Raw genomic sequence first — 18489 nt, 5'->3', positions numbered from 1 at the left:
TATTTTTATAACAGACTGCAAACGTCTGCTGACTGAGGAGACAAGTTGCTCAAGTTTATGAATAGGAATGTTGTCCAATTCTTGTCTAATACAGGCTTCTAGTTGCTCAACTGTCTTAGGTCTTCTTTGTCGCACCTTCCTCTTTATGATGCGCCAAATGTTTTCTATGGGTGAAAGATCTGGACTGCATTTCAGTACCCGGATCCTTCTTCTATGCAGCCATGACATTGTAATTGATGCTGTATGTGGTCTGGCATTGTCATGTTGGAAAATGCAAGGTCTTCCCTGAAAGAGACGACATCTGGATGGGAGCATATGTTGTTCTAGAACTTGGATATAACTGTCAGCATTGATGGTGCCTTTCCAGATGTGTAGGCTGCCCATGCCACACGCACTCATGCAACCCCATACCATCAGAGATGCAGGCTTCTGAACTGAGCGCTGAAAACAACTTGGGTTGTCCTTGTCCTCTTTAGTCCGGATGACATGGCGACCCAGTTTTCCAAAATGAACTTCAAATTTTGATTCGTCTGACCACAGAACACTTTTCCACTTTGCCACAGTCCATTTTAAATGATCTTTGGCCCAGAGAAAACGCCTGCGCTTCTGGATCCTGTTTAGATACGGCTTATTTTTTGACCTATAGAGTTTTAGCCGGCAACGGCGAATGGTACAGTGGATTGTGTTCACCGACAATGTTTTCTGAAAGTATTCCTGAGCCCATGTTGTGATTTCCATTACAGTATCATTCCTGTATGTGATGCAGTGCCGTCTGAGGGCCCGAAGATCACGGGCATCCAGTATGGTTTTCGGGCCTTGACCCTTACGCACAGAGATTGTTCCAGATTCTCTGAAACTGGATGATATTATGCACTGTAGATGATGATAACTTCAAACTCTTTCCAATATTTCTCTGAGAAACTCCTTGCTGATATTGCTCCACTATTTTTCGCTGCAGCATTGGGGGAATTGGTGATCCTCTGCCCATCTTGACTTCTGAGAGACACTGCCACTCTGAGAGGCTCTTTTTATACCCAATCATGTTGCCAATTGACATAATAAGTTGCAAATTGGTCCTCCAGCTGTTCCTTATCTGTACATTAAACTTTTCCGGCCTCTTGTTGATACCAGTACCAACTTTTTTGGAATGTGTAGCTCTCATGAAATCCAAAATGAGCCAATATTTGGCATGACATTACAAAATGTCTCACTTTCAACATTCGATATATTATCTATATTATATTGTGAATTAAATATAAGTTTGAGATTTGTAAATTATTCCATTCCTTTTTTACTTACTACAGTGTCCCAACCTTTTTGGAATGGGGTTGGTAATTAACTTGAGCAGCTCTGGTTAGACAAAGTTTGTTTGGGATGAGTGAAGTTTTCTTATCTTCTTTGAAATCTTAAGCACATTTATTAAAATGGAAATTATAAATATCCCATTTAGCAGACCAGTATTATAAATTATTTAGGAAAATTCTGGGCCACCAAAATTCGGGCCACCAATCCTCCGCCCCAGGAGGATTGGTGGCCCGAGCCGCCCCAGGAGGATTGGTGGCCCGAGCCGCCCCAGGAGGATTGGTCACCCGAGCCTGCCGGTGACTGGCGGCCTCGCCCCGCGGCGCCCTCTCCTGCCCTGGAGCCGCCACCTCCTCCCGCGGCGCCCTCTCCTGCCCGGATACCGCCGCCACCTCCTCCCGCGGCGCCCTCTCCTGCCCGGATACCGCCGCCACCTCCTCCCGCGGCGCCCTCTCCTGCCCGGATACCGCCGCCACCTCCTCCCGCGGCGCCCTCTCCTGCCCGGATACCGCCGCCACCTCCTCCCGCGGCGCCCTCTCCTGCCCTGGAGCCGCCACCTCATTCCACGGCTCCCTCTCCTGCCCAGGTGTCGCCACCTCAACCAGCGGCGCCTTCTCCTACCCAGGTGTCGCCGCCTCGTCCCGCGGCGCCCTCTCCTGCCCAGGTGTCGCCGCCTCGTCCCGCGGCGCCTTCTCCTACCCAGGTGTCGCCACCTCAACCAGCGGCGCCTTCTCCTACCCAGGTGTCGCCGCCTCGTCCCGCGGCGCCCTCTCCTGCCCAGGTGTCGCCGCCTCGTCCCGCGGCGCCCTCTCCTGCCCAGGTGTCGCCGCCTCGTCCCGCGGCGCCCTCTCCTGCCCAGGTGTCGCCGCCTGTCCCGGCCTCAGCGGCGCCCTCGCCTGTCCCGGCCTCAGCGGTGCCCTCGCCTGTCCCGGCCTCAGCGGCGCCCTTGCTCCTCAGCCGGCTCCTCCGCCGGCCCTTGCTCCTCCGCCGGCTCCTCCGCCGGCCCCTGCTCCTCAGCCGGCTCCTCCGCCGGCCCCTGCTCCTCAGCCGGCTCCTCCGCCGGCCCTTGCTCCTCCGCCGGCTCCTCCGCCGGCCCCTGCTCCTCCGCCGGCTCCTCCGCCGGCCCTTGCTCTTCCGCCGGCTCTGGCTCCTCCACCGGCTCCTCTGCCTGGTCCTCCGCCGGCTCCTGCTCCGGCTCCTCAGCCGGCTCCTCAGCCTGACCCTCTGCCGGCCACCGACCCTCCATCGGCTCTCCCGGCCTCTTTTGAACCGTTCGAGCTACAGTCACAAAACCAACTTTTTAACACCAGTTTAGGCTATCCCTACTTCAAATTAGGAAACGTTTCTCAATTTAACATATGCTAATTTGCATAATTAGCAGTAATTAGGCTATATTTTCTGAACCGTTTGAGCTACAGACACGAAACCAACTTTGTTTCACCAGTTTTCTCAAATTAGGAAAAGTTGTTTGATTTTAGGAATGCAAATTTGGATAATTAGTGTTAATTAACGTTTAGGTTGTATATTTTGAACCGTTTGAGCTACAGACATGAAACCAACTTTGTTTCACACGTTTAAGCTATCATCACTGGAAATTATAAAACAGTTATCGATTTTACATCTGCTAATTGGCGTAAATAGTGTTAATTAACAACTAGGCTGTATTATTTGAACTGTTCAAGCTACAGACATGAAATCTGCAATCGGTAAAACGTTTACGAACTTTAACTATGTCATGTATGCTAATTTATGCTAATTACCACCTCCAACAGTATCTCTTGAACCTTAAAAAATACAGACTCTAAAACTTTCGATAGGTAAACACTATTTCAAACCATAAATACCTTTTAAACATTAAACAGATGTTATGTTTTCAATGCACAAATGCTATTTACATATTGTAGATGAATACAAATCATATTTTTATTTCCACGTTTGTTAAACACATTCACAATGAATTCTTATTCATTTTGATTTTATTCATCCTAGATGAATTGGTGTTGATGAATACTGTATTGGCTAACTAGCTATATATCTCATTTGTAGTATGGGAAAAACACCAATATAGCAATGTAACTTAGCAGACAAGTATTGTGAGGCTACAAATTACTAATGGCATAACTATAGTTTAAATGTACCAATAATTGGAGAAGAACAACTACAGCTGTTTAGCTAAATTAGTAATCGCTATTACCGTACTGTGCGGTCTAGCTAGATGTCAGCACTCAATGTTGGCCAAGACACCTAAATAACTTTTTTGATGTCATTTTTTTACTCCATAGTAGTTATCTATATATTACGAAAGGGGAAGCACAGTAAAAGCTTTCCTGGGGGCGTCCATCTTATTTTCCCGACTTTGGACACTAGAACGCAATCAACTTGGGATAACTCGAGTGTGACGTCATTCCCAGAGTTCTGACTTCTGAGGTAACTGGAACGCTGCATTAATTCCAGACAGGGCTGTCTTGCATCAGTTGACTCCTTGTGGTAGATTGATCTGTACACTCATTTGGAGTATTTGGCCAGTGAATGTGACCTCCACCAAGCATATAGGTACTGGCAAGTACTTCCTTGTTGAACAGGCAGTATGATAAGAAGCAGAACAGCTGGGCAAGATGTAGGTTGGAAGATGTCTTGATCTTTGTGTAACCTGAGTCCAGTAAGAGTTTCACCATGAGGCCAAATCATAATTGAGAATTGGATTTCACAAAATGTAAGGAAATGAATGAAAAAAGTTAAGAAATATAATAAGAATCTGTCATACCGTACTGTACAAAAGTCCTAGGCCATGAGAGGAAAATGTTTAAGGCTATTCATCTGGGTAGTCAGGCACATGCACAGGTAAGGCTCAACCTGTGTAGACCTGTGCCCTTCCACCCTGGCGACATACGTCACGCACACACCGACATGCATCATCCATCTTTTTTAAACGTGTCACTCACTCTGATGAACATAAATACTGATTGCATTGATTGGCAAAAAAAAGTTCAAAGGAGATTATGACCTACCTGGAGCTGAAGTCTGCAGACAGAACACTCATGGTATTAACATAAGCCACCTCAGTGCCCCAATTGTAAGTGAAACAAAAAGTAGCCAAAGTCCAAAGAGTTGTAGTAAACCCTGAAAGCCGCTTGGAAGAATTTATCACAGGACTACAGTCAGTCTATAAAAGTAAATTGTTTCAGTTTTGCATTCTTGGAGAGACCACACAAAATACTGACATTTTTTTAAAACACTAAGTTGTTATATAGTGTTTATTTTTTTAAGGTTTCACATCAACTGCTAATTAAACACTGTATATCTACATTGAATATATTTACGGCACACAATGGCCATGTGGGTGGTAATTTCAGCAGTTTCCAGTGTAGTCTTTTTCACGGTTGTCTAGAATTTTACTCAATTTGATCTTTTATGTTTACCGCTGGGCTTAATTACTTTCGACTATGCGGTTCACTGTAATGTGTTATTTTCACACGCACCATGCGTCATGTGCATTAAGGTCATTTGAGGTGAAATTAGTATATAGTTGGAGATGTCATTAATCAGACCTGATGAAGATCCAGCCCTATTTGGAACACCGTCAATAAAGTGGTAAATTGGTTGCAAAATGTATATTACTGGTATCAGGCCTTGTTTTTTTCCCTCCAAGATTTCTTTATTAGAGAGAGGGAGAAAAGACAAGAGGATATTATTAAACACAATGAAGGACGCTTAATATTACAAGATGTGCTTGGAAAATTAAAAACAAAACACAAAAGAGAACAATAGGAATGAACTTGACAGAGCTGAGGAGTTTTTGTGGCTCAAAACGTAGGAGTGAACACCTAGAACCTGTTGCTAATCAAACACATAAAAACACACACACTTTCTCCTGCCGTTTACAAGCCTACTTAATAGCCATCTCCAGATACACACAGTAACCCAAACAGAACCCTACATCCTGGCAGGCACTGGACAAAAATAGAGCAGTACATAGGGAACAGGATGTGATTTGGGACGAAGACAGTCTGTCATTTCGACTTAATGTGCTTCTATTATGTCAGCATGTCTATTTAATGTGATTCTATTCTTAACGTAATCGGGCAGTTATTATAAAGTTATTATACCAGTTGACTGGATTAATGTAGCCCCCAGGGAGCTGTCAAGAGACAAAGGACAAAATATGTTTTAAAGAAAAAACTATGAGAGATAGACAGTGTCTGAGAAGAGTCATTCATACCTAAACTATTTGCACAATGACATGACATTGTACATGTTGTACAATAAGACCCTCTGTAACTGCTTGGACGATTAAATATTTTTCTTCCTTGGATTTGAAATCTTACAATTACTATGAGATTAAAGTATACATTCTCAGCTTTATTTTAGGGCATTTGTGTATGTATTGATTTCACCATTTAGAAATGACAGCACTTTTGAATTGTGCATCAGTAAAGACACTCTCTCGCAGTTATCTGTCATGTAAGGGCCAAAGTTAAAATCCAGCTAGCAATTTAGCCCTGCTTAAGGGTGGAGTAATTAGCCAGCACTGGTTGAGGGGTTTAGGGGTCTACTGACTCCATGTGGTGGCTTGGGTATTGTTGGGGAAGTTTCTGAAGCCTGATGCATTCTTACTGATTAAAGGACTTGAGTCCCATTGTTTAGATAGGTAAAGGAATCTGGGGGAGCTGGTATTTGCATAGAGGGCATCTATTGTCTATTCAGGTTCGGTTGGAACTCTTAGAATTGAAGAAGTAGTAACAACAAAGGGAATGTGTTTTATTGACATAAGACATAAATGAACTGTTAATTTGTGCTAAGAGTATTTCGTCTCTGTACTTCCTTCTAAAAGAGTTAAAATTACCATCACAATATCCATGAGCCCAATCAGGGTAAAAGGCCAGAGATAATGTGTTCCTTCTGGCAGGTATGAGGTCTAGACTTCCTAGTTGAGCAGCATGATAAGAATGGCAATATATGCTTTGGAAGCCATATCTAGACAACGACTGTGCCAAGTATCCTAGATGTTGCTGCGATGAACCAGGCCCTTAATCAAAAATTGCATATCATCAAATTGGGGGAAATAAAGAAGGTAAATGTAAAAGAAATAAAGATATGACAGACCAATGCTTATGAATAAGAACAAATGGAAATATATATATATATTTATTTTATTGACATAACATAATATTGAAACAGGATAATTTAAAAAGCATGGCCAAATTATATATTTTTTTAAATGTCTGTAGTATCTGCTTCCCTCAGATATTCAGACTTGCTGTTCCAATTGACAACTCCATAGAGGCTGAAAGAGGCCTGAACAAAAAAGTTGGTTCTGACTAAACTAAAACGACAGTGCCAGAAGACCTGAGGGACCGAGTATGGACATCTTAGAAACATTTCAAACCAGTAGTCGGGTGCAAGGCTTTAGGAATTAATAAACCAGTTCAATGCTGAACTCAAAAGGCCAGATTTGAAATCTTACAATTACTGTGAGATTAAAGAACACATTCTCAGCTTTTATTTTGTAGTCTATCAAGATTTTTAAATCTATAGTATCTAAAGTTGCACTTAAATCCAGTAGTAAAAAGATAGAGAACGTTTTAGCATCTATCATAAGGTTGTTTACAACCTTGATGAGTGTAGTGTCTGTGCATTAAAAAGAAGAAATGCACTGGTGAACTTTGCATAACTATCGATGGCTACAGTACAGGCCTAGAAAATAATTACCAGAGAAGATGTAAACGCCCTGGAAAACAAGGTGTTTTGCTAATTGTTTTGTTGAAAATTGCTATAGATGTTGCAAGTCGTGAAATTGGACTTGCGCGAAAGACCACTCGTCATGTAATATCAAAGTGCTCATTCTTTTTTTTCATTACCAGAAGGCGAGAAAGCTAGCTACAACTTTCTACTAGGCACTTCAGAGAAGACTACGATCTGTCATTTGTAATACAAATAAAAGCCATTTATAATGTAATTCAACAAAAAAGTAAGGTGGTCGATAATTGCTATGTCACTAAGCAACTACCTGAACATATAGAACACATTTCCCCTGAAATTTTAAAAATGATCATTAATGAAATGCTAGCTAACCTTTTTATGTCACTAATAAACATCATCAACATTGATAAGTTGATCAAATGATTACTCGGTACAAGAATACGTTTTTTTAAATTGCTGTTGGATATCCCAATAACGGGGTTAAACAAAATTAGTTTGTCTATGTTCAATTCTTCAGTTTCAACGGAACACAGTTGCAAAACCGTGTGTGTTTCACAGATTCATGTTTGTTCGGGTTTGAAGTCGTCAAACTTATTCTATTCAGAGGAAGGGAGATCTGATTATTATTATTTTTTAAGTATGATACATTTTATTAATAGGCTAATGACTAAATCAGTTTATAAATGATTCAGAGAAATCGTGTTTTAGCGTTTCATTTACTATAAATTATAATTGATTTTTGTGGCTTTTGATGGTGTTGGATGGATGAGGGCAGAGGATGGAGTAAGGCATTAAATCAGTGTCTAGCACAAACTATGAGACCGGTATAATTCTAGCCAACCTTGACCAACAATAACCTCATTTTGTTAGATTTTGCACCCGTTGTTACTCTAAAAAGACATGATGAAAATATGTTTTGGGAGTGCGCCCACACCCTCATAAAAGAGGATTAGTCCCCGCATCCATGAATTTCTAGAGACGTCCCTGGTGGAGTCATTATATTGCAGACTTCCAGATTTTACAACAGTTTTGTATGTATAAATGTGTTGTCTTAACTAAATGGTGAGAATCTACAGTGGGGGGGGTCTACAGTGGGGAGAAACAAGTAATTGATACACTGCCAATTTTGTAGGTTTTCCGACTTACAAAGCATGTAGAATTTTGTCTGTAATTTGTCTGTAAATTTTATCATAGGTACTCTTCAACTGTGAGTGACGGAATCTAAAACAAAAATCCAGAAAATCACATTGTATGATTTTTAAGTAATTAATTAGCATTTTATTGCATGACATAAGTATTTGATACATCAGAAAAGAAGAACTTAATATTTGGTTCAGAAACCTTAGTGAGCAATTACAGAGATCATACGTTTCCTGTAGTTCTTGACTGTAGCAGGGATTTTGTCCCACTCCTCCATACAGACCTTCTCCAGATCCTTCAGGTTTCAGGGCTGTCGCTGGGCAATACGGACTTGCAGCTCCCTCCAAAGAGTTTCTATTGGGTTCAGGTCTGGAGACTGGCTAGGCCACTCCAGGACCTTGAGATGCTTCTTACGGAGCCACTCCTTAGTTGCCTTGGCTGTGTGTTTCGGGTTGTTGTCACGCTAGAAGACCCAGCCACGACCCATCTTCAATGCTCTTACTGAGGGAAGGAGGTTGTCGGCCAAGATCTCATGATACATGGCCCCATCCATCCTCCCCTCAATACGGTGCAGTCATCCTGTCCCCTTTGCAGAAAAGCATCCCCAAAGAATGATGTTTCCACCTTCATGCTTCACGGTTAGGATGGTGTTCTTGGGGTTGCACTCATCCTTCTTCTTCCTCCAAACACGGCAAGTGGAGTATAGACAAAAAAGCTCTATTTTTGTCTCATTCTCCCATTCCTTCTCTGGATCATCCAGATGATCTTCCATTTTCTAATAATTGCGCCAACAGTTGTTGCCTTCTCACCAAGCTGCTGGCCTATTGTCCTGTAGCCCATCCCAGCCTTGTGCAGTTCTACAATTTTATCCCTGATGTCCTTACACAGCTCTTTGGTCTTGGCCATTGTGGAGAGGTTGGGAGTCTGTTTGATTGAGTGTGTGGACAGGTGTCTTTTATACAGGTAACGAGTTCAAACAGGTGCAGTTAATAAAGGTAATGAGTGGAGAACAGGAGGGCTTCTTAAAGATAAACGAACAGGTCAGTGAGAGCCGGAATTCTTACTGGTTGGTAGGTGATCAAATACGTATGTCATGCAATAAAATGCACATTAATTATTTAAAAATCATACAATTTGATTTTATGGATTTTTGTTTTAGATTCCGTCTCTCACAGTTGAAGTGTACCTATGATACAAATTACAGACCTCTACATGCTTTGTAAGTACGAAAACCTGCAAATCGGCATTGTATCAAATACTTGTTTTCACCATTGTGCATTTCAACCTTACAGTAACTTTCTTCTTATTTCTAAAATTGGTGTATAAGAAACAAGTATTCACTGTCCTAATTCTTACAAAGGGAGTTGTATTTAATATTATAAACCAGATGTTCCTAACCATGAATGCTGATTGGTTGAAAGCTGTGTGATATATGAGACCACACAATGGGTATGACAAAATATACAATTTTAATGTTACGTGTTGGTAAGTATATAGTGTTGGTCAGTATATATTTGCAATAAGGCACCTCAGGGGTTTGTGGTGTATTGCCAATATTTCACACCTTAGCACTGTATCCAGGCACTACACAATGCGTGGCACCTAAGAATCTCTTAGCTGTGGTATATTGACCCTACACATGTACCATTTTTATTTTATCTTTCTTATTTTCCATTACTTTGGCAATGTAAAGAAATGCTTTCCATATCAATAATAATAATACAATTTAAATTCAATTGAAGGATTTAAAATGTTTTGTTAAAAGTGAGACACACACCTTATCATCCACCGACTTTGTTTTCCTTTGTCTGAGAAGTTCCCTATATGTCACAAGGGAGACAGAGTGTAAATTCAAAAACGGAAGGAAAGAGAAAGATGATTGTAGCCAGAGGCAAAGCAGTGTCCGTTTTCGATTGGCAAACGTCTATCTCTTGTTCTTTTCTTCCAGGGCATTTAACACACAAACACACCGGCTGTCAACTATATACTATATACCACCCTCAGGACCCACACCAACACACTTACTTATGCCTACTACTGTGTTCTTGTTGAAGCACTCCCCTGTATAAACTCAGTATCTTAACATATCTACCCGTAGGCTTAATGTTCAGACTCGGCACACCATCAACACAGACACGCACACTTACACAGACACAAACCAACATATCTGCTATGAGAGGTGAAGCAGAACTGATGAATTTAAAATTAGCTGTCGGACATCTACACTCACTGTCTTGCAATCAACTTACTTACTTAGTTCTGCATCAATGAGTGTGGGTGTGTATATGTGTATGTTTGAGTGAGCGTAGAGAGCAGAAGAGAAAGACAGAGAGAGTGAGACAGACTGTGTGTGTGTGTGTGCATATGTTCGTGTGTGTTCAGTTGTGAACTAAATCATTATTGTCGGACGGTTGCTCTGACTGACAGGCTGATTGAGATGGCGCCGGATTCTGTTTTCCTTGGTCTGAATGTTTCATAACTGAATGACTGGTGTGTATGTGTGTGCGGTAGGGCAGGCAGCAAAGAATTACAGCAAATGACACAAACACGCAAACCCTTACTCACTCATTTATCTTAAGATGTGGTCCCTGCATGGTAAGATTGTCTGAGCATCTGTTTTGTGGGATTGTGGTGCCTCTATGTGGTTGTTCTGTCCTACTGCACTTGGGTTTGGCCTCAGGAAGACTCTGAAGGGGAAAATGGATGGATGGATTTCTGAAGTTCTCACTTAGAGAACAAGCCAGATCTCAGTCTTCAAATACTATCTAAAATCTCTCAAATAATATTAACATTTTTTAAAATAGTTTTAGCATTTCCTATAGATTGCCTAAAGCACAGCTCATTCAGATATGTTATAGTAAAGAGGATAACAACTTAAGCAATTCATTATTTCTGTTTTATATTTGTATTTAATTTAGAACAATTTGTTGGTTTATTTTTCACTGTGACACAATGGATTATTTCGTGTTGGTCTGTGGCAAAAAAATTTGATTAAATCTATTTTGATTTCATCAGAATTGAACACAAAAAAATGGAAGAGTGGGATAAATACTTTTGAGAGACACTTTTTCCAGGATCACCATCAATAAAGGCTGATACATGGCTGTAACATCACTCTCTGAGTGTGAAATATGCAAACAAAACACATGAGAGGGTACCTCAGCACAGTTGGCTGAGTATCAGTCGTACCCAGAATTGATTTACAGTGGATGGTATGTCTAAATATCCCTTACACACTAAAAGCCGGACAAAAAAATCTAGTTCAATAGAAAGCTCCATTGAGCTTGTTTTTTTTTGTCCTAGACTAGGCTCAATCTGTGTATAAATCTATTGTTTAAAACTGATAATTTTTTTGTTTCTCAATGTGTAAGAAATGCTATACAACATTTTTCAAATGAATAAAAATAATTGGCAGACAGTAAAATGGTAAATCATTTTAATAAAATTCCAACATCACATCCCAACTTTTAGGACAACATAATTGCATAATTGTTTTTCGTCTCTCTTTTTCGTCTCTGTATTTGCACAGTTGTCTTGAATTATTACTGAACAGCCTTGATGCTGTTGTAAACACAGTTTTCCATTTTTTCACTTGTCATACAGGCCAGTAATGTGAAGGGTGATACTGTTGATACCTTTGTGTTGGCAAGTATTGTGCAGGCACCATTATGATATGGATATGCTTTGGATATGCTACACAGCCCTGGAAAAAATTAAGAGACCATTGCACCTTTTTCTTTCCTTTCCAAAAAAGTTGAATAGGAAGGTTTTGAGTGAGGAACTGAAGTATTCAATCTGCAGTGGTCTCTTAATTTGAACCCTTCTGTTCCTCACTCAAAACCATCCTTTCTAACTTTTTTGGAAAGTAAAGAAGAAAGTGCAGTGTTCTCTTAATTTGTTCCAGAGCTTCATTTCAAATTTTGATTTGTCAGACCACAGGGCAGTTTTCCACTCCGCCTCAGTCCATCTTAAATGAGCCTGGGCCCAGAGAAGGTGACGATGTGTCTGGATATTGTATATGGTTTCTTCTTTGCATGGTCAAGTTTTAACTTGCATTTGTGGATGCAGCGATGTACTGTGTTCACAGACAATGCTTTTCGGTTGTGTTCCTTAGCCAATACAGTGATTTCCACTATGGAATCCTGTCTGTTTTTAATGCAGAGCGGCCTGAGGGCCTGAAGATCACAGCCTTCCTGGCTTTAGGCCTTGTCCCTTGCGTCATTGGCGGCTGCACAATTGGGTCTGGGCGGGCCTTGCCCCGACCAATTTCTCATTGGCCCACTAAGAAATTTGTAAGGATCTGGATTGAAACAATACCCAATCATGTTGTCCTTCTGTAGTTGCTATGAAACAGAAGTTAAACATGTAACATATTAGAATTATCATGGCAAAATCAATCCAGAGCCATCTAGGGAGATTATAATCTAATGGCTCTGCAATCAACAAGAAATGTTGTTATTTTGCTGTTGCTATGAAACAGTGCATATACGCATACAAGCAAGTACATCCTATAAAACATCATTGCATCCATTAACCAATCATAGAGTAGACTCGCTATATTCAGATTATAATTACCTACAGTGTAAGTTAAAAAAGCGCCCTTTTCTTAGTTACAGCCTATTTAGCAACGAATGGCATAAATTATAATGAGGTTATACACCGATCAGCCAAAACATTATGACGGCTGACAGGTGAAGTGAATAACACTGATAATCTCACCATGGCACCTGTCAGTAGAAGTAGGAACCAGAAAAGGAACCAGGCAAGCCGAGTTCAGCTGGCCAGCAATTAAAATGAATAAACATTGTTGCCCTCACTGGTTTCAAACTCGGGGGTCCCCCATGAGAGGCACTGTCTTTAACCACTATGCCACAATGCTGCTCGTTTAGCCAGCGGCTAGACACCATTAAGCACTGTGTTAAACCGACTAATGTTTCTTATTAAGTTTACCTCCAACACAAATAGCGTCTATGAACTGGATGGCTTTTGCCACTGGCCGTTTTAACAGCTTATTAGCCAGTAATAGGCTTACTAGTATCTACAAACGTACTAGGAATAGTCCTAAGAATTGAGAATTTGCTAGGGAGATTGAAGATTACATTTTCTCTGGCAAAGCTATTTCATTTAATGGCACAAAAACTTTAGTTTTTCTTTCATTTGTGAATGACATTGATACAATAACTTTCAGTAAAGTGACAATAACAAACTTTTTGATCAAGTCGAGAAAATCTTGGAATCCACCAGAAATAGTCGCAATACTGTATAACCGTGAACAGTTTTAGTTGAGGCTTACTATAACGTAGCTACTGAATGTTGTAGCAAGCTAAGTTTTAGTCTGTCCTGACCCAAAAAGCATGCCCAGATGCATACTTCGAAAATTCACAAGAAATAGTTGCAGTATAACTGTAAACAGTTTTATTGTGGCTCGCAATTAAAATGTATTAATATCGTCGTCCTTACAGGATTCGAACTTGGGTCTCCCAAATGAGACACTGTCTTTAACCACTACCCCACGGCACTACATGTTTTTCATGCCATGCTTTGGGCAATGTTCTCAGTTTCCAAGGTGTTACGCTGCTATATTATTGTGCTGGGGGACATGAGGGATGTACTACTAACTTTTCTCAGTTTCCTCCAATTTTAAATTTTAGAAGGAGATGAGGTCCTGGTCCACACCTGCGGATTACCTGGTTTGGGGGGACCGTTGCTGTTCCTGTCCTTGTCCACCTGGTCATACTTCTGACCTAGTCTAAAATCAAATATACTCTGGATTTAGCCAAGAGAAATGTATTTATTATTCCAATTGGACTCTTAATATCTCACCCGGCACAGCCAGAAGAGGACTGGTCACCCCTCTGAGCCTGGGTCCTCTCTAGGTTTCTTCCTAAAATTCGACCTTCTTAGGGAGTTTTTCCTAGCCACTGAAATTCAACACTACTGTTGTTTGCTCCTTGGGGTTTAAGGCCGGGTGTCTCTGTAAAGCACTTTGTGACAACTGCTGTTGTAAAAAGCGCTTTATAAATACATTTTGATTGATTGATTGATTGTTCTGCTGGAAACCTTGGGTCCAGCCATTCATGTGGATACTACTTTGACATGTACCACCTACCTAAGCATTGTTGCAGACCATGTGCACCCTTTCATGGCAATGGTATTCCCTGATAGCATTGGCCTCTTCCAGCAGGATAATGTGCCCAACCACAAAGCAAAAATGGTTTGACAATGGTTTGAGGAACACAACAACGAGTTCAAGGTGTTGACTTGGCATCCAAATTCCCCAGATCTCAATCCAATCGAGCATCTGTGGGATGTGCTGAACAAACTAGTCCGATCCACGGAGACCCACCTCGCAACTTACAGGACTTAAAGGATCTGCTGCTAACGTCTTGGTGCCAGATACTACAGCACACCTTCAGAGGTCTAGTGGATACCATGCCTTGATGGGTCAGGGCTGTTTTGGCGGCAAAAGGGGGACCTATACAATATTAGGCAGGGGGTCATGTTATGGCTGATCGGTGTATACTGTACATTTTTAAAACAAAACCTCGCCGCCTACTACTTTAGTAGCAGTTAGTATGACTAGTACATTTGGTTTGGAACAGATATGTTCTCTTAATTGGTAAGCTACAACTAAAATATTCTAAATATCTGCTGAAAATGGTCCACACTTTCCATTCACAGTGATGGGAAAAATTATTTGATCCCCTGCTGATTTTTTACGTTTGCCCACTGACAAAGAAATGATCAGTCTCTAATTTTAATGGTAGGTTTATTTGAACAGTGAGAGACCGAATAACAACAAAAAAATCCAGAAAAACACATGTCAAAATGTTATAAATTGATTTGCATTTTAATGTGTGAAATAAGTATTCAACCCCTCTGCAAAACATGACTTGGTACTTGGTGGCAAAACCCTTGTTGAAAAAAACCTACAAGAGGTCAGACATTTCTTGTAGTTGGCCACCAGGTTTGCACACATCTCAGGAGGGATTTTGTCCCAATCCTCTTTGCAGATTTTCTCCAAGTCATTAAGGTTTCGAGGCTGATGTTTGGTAACTCAAACCTTCAGCTCCCTCCACAGATTTTCTATGGGATTAAGGTCTGCAGACTGGCTAGGCCACTCCAGGACCTTAATGTGCTTTTTCTTGAGCCACTCCTTTGTTGCCTTGGCCATGTATTTTGGGTCATTGTCATGCTGGAATACCCATCCACGACCCATTTTAAATGCCCTGGCTGAGGGAAGGAGATTCTCACCCAAGATTTGACATTACATGGCCACGTCCATCGTCCCTTTGATGCGGTGAAATAGTCCTGTCTCCTTAGCGGAAAACCCCCCAAAGAATAATGTTTCCACCTCCATGTTTGGTGGGGATGGTGTTTTTGGGGTCATTGGCAGCATTCCTCCTCCTCCAAACACGGCGAGTTGAGTTGATGCCAAAGAGCTTGATTTTGTTCTCATCTGACCACAACACTTTCACCCAGTTCTCCTCTGAATCATTCAGATGTTCATTGGCAAACTTCAGACAGGCCTGTACATGTGCTTTCTCAGGCAGGGGGATATTACAGGCACTGCAGGATTTCAGTCCTTCACGGTGTAGTGTGATACCAATTGTTTTCTTGGTGATTAAGCTCCCAGCTGCCTTGAGATCATTGACAAGATCCTCCCATGTGGTTCTGGGCTGATTCCTCACCGTTCTCATGATCATTGCAACTCCATGAGGTGAGATCTTGCATGGAGCCCCAAACCTAGGGAGACTGACAGTTTTTTTGTGCTTCTTCCATTTGCGAATAATCGCACCAACTGTTGTCACCTTCTCACCAAGCTGCTTGGCGATGGTCCCATTCCAGCCCTGTGTAGGTCTACAATCTTGTCCTTGACATCCTTGGACAGCTCTTTGGTCTTGGCCATGGTGAAGAGTTTGGAATCTGATTGACTGCTTCTGTGGACAGGTTTCTTTTATACAGGTAACAAACTGAGATTAGGAGTACTGCCTTTAAGAGTGTGCTCCTAATCTCAGCTCATTATCTGTATAAAAGACAGCTGGGAGCCAGAAATCTTTCTGATTGAGAGGGGATCAAATACTTATTTAACTCATTAAAATGCAAATCAATTTATAACATATTTGACATGCGTTTTTCTGGATTCTTTTGTTGTTATTCTGTCTCTCACTGTTCAAATAAACCTACCATTAAAATTATAGACTGATAATTTCTTTGTCAGTGGGCAAACATACAAAATCAGCAGGGGATTTAATATTTATTTCCCTCACTGTAAGTAAGGTTTGCAAAATGTAAAAGTGAATTAGTTCATTTTCTACATGGCATTATGATTCATGTTATAAGTTCTCCCATTACTTAATGCCCACATATTGCATAAATCATTAAGAGAATTGAGTGAATATATTTTTTAACCTATGGTATAATAAATCCTTTGTTTGAAGTAAACATTAAAAATTATGTAATTCAGTTTTATTTTTTTTAATCAATGGCATAGCAAAAAATCTAATAGCGCTAAATATTAGATTGATTTTGCAGCACTAGATGCATAAAAAAAACACTCACCTAAAGGATTATTAGGAACACCTGTTCAATTTCTCATTAATGCAATTATCTAATCAACCAATCACATGGCAGTTGCTTCAATGCATTTAGGGGTGTGGTCCTGGTCAAAACAATCTCCTGAACTCCAAACTGAATGTCAGAATGGGACATTTTGAGCGTGGCATGGTTGTTGGTGCCAGACAGGCCGGTCTGAGTATTTCACAATCTGCTCAGTTACTGGGATTTTCACGCACAACCATTTCTAGGGTTTACAAAGAATGGTGTGAAAAGGAAAAAACATCCAGTATGCGGCAGTCCTGTGGGCGAAAATGCCTTGTTGATGCTAGAGTTCAGAGGAGAATGGGCCGACTGATTCAAGCTGATAGAAGAGCAACTTTGACTGAAATAACCACTTGTTAAAACCGAGGTATGCAGAAAAAGCATTTGTTTTTTTTAATATTAGCATTTGTCACAACACGCACAACCTTGAGGCGGATGGGCTACAACAGCAGAAGACCCCACCTGGTACCACTCATCTCCACTACAAATAGGAAAAGAGGCTACAATTTGCACGAGCTGACCAAAATTGGACAGTTGTAGAGTCAGAATTTGGCGTAAACAGAATGAGAACATGGATCCATTATGCCTTGTTACCACTGTGCAGGCTGGTGGTGGTGGTGTAATGGTGTGGGGGATGTTTTCTTGGCACACTTTAGGCCCCTTAGTGCCGATTGGGCATCGTTTAAATGCCACGGCCTACCTGAGCATTGTTTCTAACCATGTCCATCCCTTTATGACCACCATGTACCCATCCTCTGATGGCTACTTCCAGCAGGATAATGCACCATGTCACAAAGCTCGAATCATTTCAAATTGGTTTCTTGAACATGACAATGAGTTCACTGTACTGAAATGCCCCTCCATGAACTGCCACCTTAACGTGGTGGAGGGGTTTGAGTACCCGAGTGACCCTAGGAGCTATGTTGTCTGGGGCTATATGCCCCTGGTAGGGTCTCCCAAGGCAAACAGGTCTTAGGCGACGGGTCAGACTAAGAGCGGTTCAAAACCCCCTTAATGATGCTTAAGATTTTGAGTTCCGTGACGTCGCCCGGTATGGCGCAGCCGGGGCCCCACCCTGGAGCCAGGCCCGGGGTTGGGGCTCGTATGCGAGCGCCTGGTGGCCGGGCCTTTCCCCATGGGGGCCGGCCGGGCTCAGCCCGAACGGGCGACGTGGGGCCGCCTTCCCGTGGGCTCACCACCCACGGGAGGGACCATAAGGGGCCGGTGCGAAGAGGATCGGGCGGCAGTCGAAGGCAGGGGCCTAGACAACCCGATCTCTGGACACGGAAACTGGCTCTAGGGACGTGGAATGTCACCTCGCTGGTGGGGAAGGAGCATGAGATCGTGCGTGAAGTTGAGAGGTTCCGAATAGAGGTAGTCTGGATCACCTCTACGCATGGCTTGGGCTCTGGAACCACACTCCTTGAGAGAGGATGGACTCTTCACCACTCTGGAGTTGCCCATGGTGAGAGGCGGCGGGCTGGTGTGGGTTTGCTTATAGCTCCCCAGCTCTGCCGCCATGTGTTGCACGGCAGTGCAGAGTACCCGACCTTCTTGGAGTCTCTGGGAGGGGTGCTGGAAAGTGCTCCGACTGGGGACTCTATCGTTCTACTGGGGGACTTCAACGCCCACATGGGCAACGACAGGGGGCGTGATTGGGAGGAACGGCCCCCCTGATCTGAACCCAAGTGGTGTTCAGTTATTGGACTTCTGTGCTAGTCACAGTTTGTCCATAACGAACACCAT

At 42.1% G+C, this 18489-nt stretch overlaps 1 protein-coding gene across 1 annotated transcript in view; it reads right to left on the bottom strand.

Annotated features, from left to right (window-relative positions):
• The window catches only part of gpha2 (glycoprotein hormone subunit alpha 2), a 40197-nt gene that overhangs the window by 16551 nt on the left and 5157 nt on the right, over window positions 1–18489 (bottom strand). Inside the window, exons 7-8 of the mRNA XM_020043511.2 lie at window positions 10708–10829; window positions 9920–9962 (exon numbers count right to left, since the gene is read on the bottom strand). Of these exons, the coding sequence (XP_019899070.2) occupies window positions 9920–9962; window positions 10708–10829 (165 nt within the window). The remainder of the gene's footprint in view (window positions 1–9919; window positions 9963–10707; window positions 10830–18489) is intronic.

Source organism: Esox lucius, chromosome 24 (assembly GCF_011004845.1).
Source record: "Esox lucius isolate fEsoLuc1 chromosome 24, fEsoLuc1.pri, whole genome shotgun sequence".
Lineage (NCBI taxonomy): Eukaryota > Metazoa > Chordata > Actinopteri > Esociformes > Esocidae > Esox > Esox lucius.
Note: the sequence above shows the minus strand (reverse complement) of the source record. Positions and strands in the feature narration are given on the sequence as shown.